Source organism: Mercurialis annua, linkage group LG1-X (genome assembly GCF_937616625.2).
Source record: "Mercurialis annua linkage group LG1-X, ddMerAnnu1.2, whole genome shotgun sequence".
Taxonomy (NCBI): Eukaryota; Viridiplantae; Streptophyta; class Magnoliopsida; order Malpighiales; family Euphorbiaceae; genus Mercurialis; species Mercurialis annua.
In genome coordinates this window covers 18166180-18172903 of record NC_065570.1, presented here as the reverse complement: position 1 = coordinate 18172903, position 6724 = coordinate 18166180, and the positions used below count along the sequence as shown (strand labels likewise).

Genomic DNA, 6724 nt, shown 5'->3' with positions numbered 1-6724 from the left:
GACATAAAATGTAAAGATTTCACATGTGGCCATTAGAGAAATAAATTTCCGCATTTGTAATATTTGCGTAATTTTCTCTTAAATCTAACTCCAAAAAATTTTAAAAACTTGGCTTAGTCCTTGCTTCCAAAGATATGGATTGAGATTGTAAATACTATAAAAATTTATTCTCATGTCTTCACATATTAATAATTGAGACAATCTTAAATATATTCATAAACTATATTTATTTTCTCAATTGTATGTATGAAGTTTTATTTTTTTCTCAATTCGATGCATATGCTGACATGCTATTCATTCATCGGTACGATTTTGCTAAGGCATACATCATTTTTTGCAGGCATATTATCATATTATGACCTCGTGTATCGAATTAAGAAAAAAATGAAACTTCCTTCATACAATTAAACTGTTTTAAAGAAATGATTAAATTAAAAAAATATGTATAATTATAAATTTTTTATAACATTACCCCTTAATAATTCATACTTTCGTTGCCCTTGTTTACTTATCAAACGTATAGTCTTGTACTTTTATTTTTGTGAACGTTTTAGTCGTTTCATTTACTTTTGTTATAAGCCACCTACGTCAAAAAATGTAAATAAAAAATTTAAATTAAATTTGTATTTTTAATATGTATAAATTAAAATTATATTTATTATAAAATTTAATGACATAATGACTTCAATTTATTATAAAATTTAATGACAAAATAAGCCAAGAACAATTGTGAATTGGTTGAAGGAAAAATTGATTGATTAAAAAAGTTCAATATATACTGATATTGAACTTATTAGTTTCATGATAGAGAAGAAGCCAGACATGGGTGATAAGTCCTCCACCTCGCCTGAGCTGCTCCGTGTGACGAACCCATGGACAATTACTTGCAGCGTAGCAAATCATCTCAATCCACACACTTGCTAATAGATTCCATCTGTCTGCCCTATCGATCAGAAGTTCTGCAAGTAGTTTTGCTTCCATTACTATATCCCAGTCTGATACTATCGCTTCACTCGAATGAATATTGTCTGCTACATTATTCTCGCAGCCTATTTCCAACGACGTTTCTTCCAGCCGACTTTCAAGTAAGTTCCTGGAAAAACATTCCATCACAGACTCACTTCTTGTCGTTTCTATAGTGTTCAAAAATATCGCTAGTTTAGCACAAGCGCCTTCGAAAAGAATGTTCTTTGTGACGATATTTAGCATGTAAGGACGATCAGCTAAAAGATGCACCATGTAATCTGACAGGTATTTCGTCATTTGAGAGTAAGATTGTTGATAATGAGTTTTGTACTTGTCCGGTGCGTAGAACCAAACGTCGGTTGCAATATGCCATATGATAATAGCCCTTCCGAAACTGGTTTGCTGGTTTGCTTCTGTGGTGTAATCTGTTTGTATGCTCCACTTGAATTGGTCTACACATTTGAACCTCTCTAATGCCCATTCTCCTCGTTTGCTGAACGGTTGCCAAACTCTCTGTCCGCAAACTTCCTCTATTTGTTCGATCAGCAATCTTTTCAAGTCTCCAAGAACTGGAACATAATTTGTTAAGCAATACCTCTTATAAGCTTCGTCCCAGCCTGGCCTAATCATGAGGGTTCTACTGATTATTCTGCCAGACAAGGTATGATCCTTGTAAAGACAATAGCTTAGCAAATTTAATTGCTGTATAGAATTGGACCATCTAGGCCACCGCATTGGAACCTGACGAGCAAAAACTTGAAGAAGATTTTCCACAAAAGGGCTCTTCTGATCTTTAATCATATAAAGCAGTGACCAGTCTGAGTAAAGGATTGTTGCGAGCGCATAGAGCTCGAGTGCTATAGCTCCAGCTAGCAACATATATGTAATGGCAATGTCCACTCTTTTATCATATTTTACTGTGAAAACAATTGTCAAAAGATGCACATCAGCGTTCCGGAACAAGATTGCAAATCCGCACAAGCTGGAAACAAGGCAAAGCAGACAAACAAAGCGTCGAAGAAAGCTTGGAAACGAATAATTGATGGGAGACCTTGTATAGAGAACATCATACATAAAACCTAGCTCAAATTCCGCTATCTTGAAAACGTCTTCAGGATCATAGTAATATGTGCTCATTGAAGGAAAGTTTATAGACAAAGGGTGACCTATCCAATTCTGAAGATGTGGCTTTAAATGCTCAAAACGTCTATAGGCCTTGACAAGCAATTCTAGACCTGGAATAGAGGATTTCAGATACCAGGCCCTCTCTACTTCAAGAATACTAGAATTTGACAAACTATTAAAGATGGCTTCAGTATTAGCAGAGCAGCGCAGAGACCAAACCCTTTCAAGACTTTTAATTGCTCCACTAACCAACAATGTCAATGCTATGATTGAAAGCCAAGAATTGTTCCAAGATTTGATGTAAATTAAAAGCACAACTCCTATTTGCACTCCTAGTTCAAGAAATTGTCTCCATCCCAACCTGTTATCTTCCACCGCGTATGCCGTAATGCTGTCAGGACCGCCAATGTGCACAAGAAGCAACGGTGCCCACAGAGTTCTGAGTTCGTTATTAGTGACATGCACTAGTTTCGGAGGACTACCGTAAGTCATGTTCGTAAGGGCAATTGAGTCATTATTAGAACTGGTTTCAGTGAGCTTTCCAAGGGCAACTATGGAGACATAAGTGCCCATTAAATAGCAGAACCAGACAATGAAGAGGACATAAAGTCTTGGGTTGTACTTCCTTCGTCTGCCATAAATTGCGAGTACAATTTGAAAGGCTAGGCTTGTAATAACAAGTGCTTGGATCTCAAATGCATCCCATATTTTCTTCACCATGTCCGAGCTAAATATTTCTTTCGCAATCCCCCAACTCATTTTTCCAAACTCCTAAAACCATATGCAAACTTTTCCTTATCATATTATAGGCCAAAAAAAAATAATGTGTTTATTATTTGAATGGCTAAACCAAACATTTTTATTCAGGAAGCTCCCACTTCGGAAAAACATATCTTTCCGGTCTCTTTATTTGTTATTTTCGCGATTGCAATGTCATTTTATGTATTTTTTTTCGGTCACATCGTTTTTAATATTTTCTCCTTCCAGTCATAGAAATGGGCATAAGAATCAAGATGATGACAAATAGAGTGACATGCAAGATAAGTCTTTTGAGATAGGAGCTTCCTAAATAAAGGTGTTAAAGTGCACGGATCTCAAGGTAGAAATTATTTTGAGACAATTTTTTTTTTAAATAAAAATCTTTTATAATTTTTTTAAATAAACAATTTATCAAATAAATAAGGCTTAATTGCAAATTAATACACGAACTTTACTCTAATTTGCAATTACAACACGAACTTTGAAATTTGGCAATCAAGTACACCAACTTTCATTTTTTTGGCAAATTAGTACACCGACCAATCATACAACAACACGTGGTTGTATATGACAATGTCCACGTTAGAGTTTTTCCAGTTCCGTGTATCAGTTCGCCAAAAAATGAAAACCGGTGTACCAATTTGCCAAGTTTTAAAGTTCGTGTTGTAATTGCAAATTGGGGTAAAATTTGTGTATTAATTTGCAATTAACCCAATAAATAATAACTTTTTTGCAAATATCTACCTATTTACATTTCTATACTAAATTATTGAATCAAACAATATACAAAAACAATTATTCACATTTCCATTTTCATCCCATTTTTATTCCGATTCTCAACCTTAGTTAGACGGCCACTTAATTTAATGAACGAGTAAATTTAAATTGTAGTTTTATCCAAATTCATAAGCAAATCAAACTTTTTTAGGTTATTTTCATCTGTAATTTCCAACATTTTACCTATTATCTATAAATAAACATTCTTTTATAACCAGAAAATTTCTGATATTTAAACTAAAAGATCATTGCCGTTAATTTTACACATTACTACTTAAGTCTCTTATAATTCAATAAAATTTTGTATTCTTGTTAGGCTTAACATATACTTTAACCCTTATACTATACCATTTTCTTCCCTTGTCTTTATAAACTTTTTTTAATCTCTATAAACCACTTAACTTTTAATTTTATTATATTTAACCCTCAATCCGTTCTTGAATGACACGCACACTTACGTAGACAAAAATAGTTTTAATTTTATTTCACACTCCTAAACTATATTATTTGCAAATAAATTTCAAAAAATAAAACATATTCTATTATAATGATAAAATTATCTTAATGTTTTTTAAAAACATTTAAGAAATTTAATTATATTTTAGATTTGCATCATTTACACTATAAAAAATCATAAATTTTAAAAATGACAAAACTATAAATTGTAGAGAAAAAAATTGTACAAAGATATAAAATTTTTAAAGAAAAAAATCTACAAATCTTAGAAAGATAAAACTTTTTGAGTGTTAATTTAGAGAAAAAATCCATAAATTTTAGAGATAGAAAATTAAAAGTTAGAAAATATATATAGTTCAGAGAAATAAAATGTATAGTGAGAAACAATGCCGAAATTTTAAAAAGAGAAAATTCATAAATTTTGAAGAGAAAATCTATTAATTTCGAAAAAAGCAGAGGGCTAGTTAGATTATGAAACTGATCTAACCGAACTGAGTCTAATGGGACAAAATATCAATCTTTTAAAATAATTAGATATATAAAACTATAGAAATAATTTTTTTTAAAGAGACAACTAATAAATTTTAGAGAGAAAATAATATAAAATTTTAAAAGAAACTTAAAAAAAAAAAAAAAAAAATTCATATCTTTTAGAAAAAAAAAATTCATAAATTTTAGAGGAAACAAAATGCATAAAAGTAAGAGAATTTTTATTGTAAATTCTAAAGAGAAAAAATCTGTAAATTTTATAGAGATAAAATTAAAAAACAATTAGAGCAACATAATTGTAGGGAGAGAATTTGTAAATTTTAAAAAGAAAAATCATAAATTTTATATCGAAAAGATTCATACATTTTGGAAAGAGAAAATTTATAAATTTTATTGAGCGAAATTCATAAAATTTATAGAGATATAAAATTTAAAAAGAAAATATTGTAAAGACTGAAAATTCATCAACTTAAATAAAAAATACCAAAAATTCAAAATTCATACACTTTAGAGACAGTTTAGAGTATATCAACTAGAACTCAACTCTATAAATTTACTTTATTTTAGAGTTTTGATCAATTTACTCCACATGTAGAGTTTCACTATTCATTATTCTATAAAAATTAGTTTGTATTTTTTTGACTTTACAAATCGACTTGTTTAACCCATCAATATTAATTTAAACAATTATGTCCTATAATAAATTAATATATTCAAATATTATAATTTCATATCTTTATTATAATATTTTTTATATGCCGTCTAATAAAATTAAATACTTTATTCAATAATAAAAATTGCATATATTATAAATTAATAATACATAAAATCAACAAAAAAAAATACTTTAGCAAATAATACAAACAATTGTAAAAACAAGAACAAGAACAACAATAATAATAATAATACTAATAATATTATTATTAATTTTAATATTAATAAAAATAACAACAACAATAATAATAAAAATAAAAATAATAAAAATAACAACAATACTATTACTACTAATAAAAATTATATATTTCTATTTTTAAGATGAATAAATAAAAAACAATTCAATTTGAGTTAAGTTATTAAAATAATAAAATAGTATAGTTTTAAAGTAATTTGTTTTTGAGTTAGAGATAAAAAATTTGGCTGAAAAAATTTGTTTTAGAGTTGGAGATAAACTTTATGGTTGGAGAGAAACTTACTCTACCTCTAAAAAATAGAGTTTCTATTTTAGAGTGGATTAAAAATGACCTTAAAGAGATTAAATTTTAGAGATACCATCCATAAATTTTAAGATAAATTTATTTATCACAATTTTTTTGGACATTTACAATATTAAATTAAATTTAAAATTTCACCCAACACAATATGCATTTATTTAAAATAAATTCAATACTTAATTTGTATGATATGAAACACAAAAATTCATTTGAAAATGAATCTTACATATTATTTAAAAATAAAATGAATTTCACACTTAGAATTGAATCAATCACTATAAATGTGTTTTTGCACAAACTAACATAACATGTTTAAAGTACTTTACATAAATGCGATTTAAATTCGTATAAATCATGCTATTATTGGGTAGAGTTTGAACAGTAAAAAAATCCTCTGGGAACTGGATTGAGCCTGTCCAAACTCAAACCCGTCAAAATCAACAAACCGAACCGATAAACATGTCTATTAATTAAGAAGTAAAATATTATAAAAATTAAAACATAAGGTAACGGAGAAGTTATTTGTACCTTACTGAAGTTGGCTGCTGACTGAACTTGCAATTGGAAGAAAAAGATTAACCTGAATTCTGAAAGGCAGTGCATGCCTCATAACCTGCCAATATTTTATATATGAGCAATTAGAGTATATGCCACATTTTCTCCATCCCTGGTGTGTTTTTCAATTTATTACTAAAGTGAAAAAGAGAAATTAAGCAAACTTACTAGAGACATGGAATACGAATATTGCTTTGCTTGTAGCTCTTATACAAATAATTAAAATCTCATTCAAATTAAATTTAATAATATTAATTTTTTAAAAGTAAAAATAAACTAATAAATTCATTTCAATAAGGACAGTTAAATATAGATGCTACTACAATTAAATAATGATGGTAAACTAACAAAATAATCATAATTTGTAAACTTTAATATAGTGATCA

General features: G+C 28.5%; 1 protein-coding gene across 1 annotated transcript; it reads right to left on the bottom strand.

Annotated features, from left to right (window-relative positions):
• Nucleotides 1-723: 723 nt before the first annotated feature.
• On the bottom strand, nucleotides 724-6459 carry LOC126681094 (uncharacterized). The gene is made up of 2 exons (XM_050376477.2): nucleotides 6312-6459; nucleotides 724-2862 (listed from the first exon to the last, which is right to left on the bottom strand). Exons 1-2 carry the CDS (start codon nucleotides 6384-6386, stop codon nucleotides 769-771), a joined length of 2169 nt encoding a protein of 722 aa, XP_050232434.1. The 5' UTR covers nucleotides 6387-6459; the 3' UTR covers nucleotides 724-768.
• Nucleotides 6460-6724: the final 265 nt, after the last annotated feature.

Excerpts from the sequence above, each read along its gene's own strand:
- LOC126681094 (XM_050376477.2), bottom strand. The coding sequence starts at position 6,386 with ATGCACTGCCTTTCAGAATTCAGGTTAATCTTTTTCTTCCAATTGCAA. Across the intron at positions 2,863-6,311 it reads CAGCAGCCAACTTCAGTAAG|GAGTTTGGAAAAATGAGTTG; the intron begins GTACAAATAACT and ends ATATGGTTTTAG.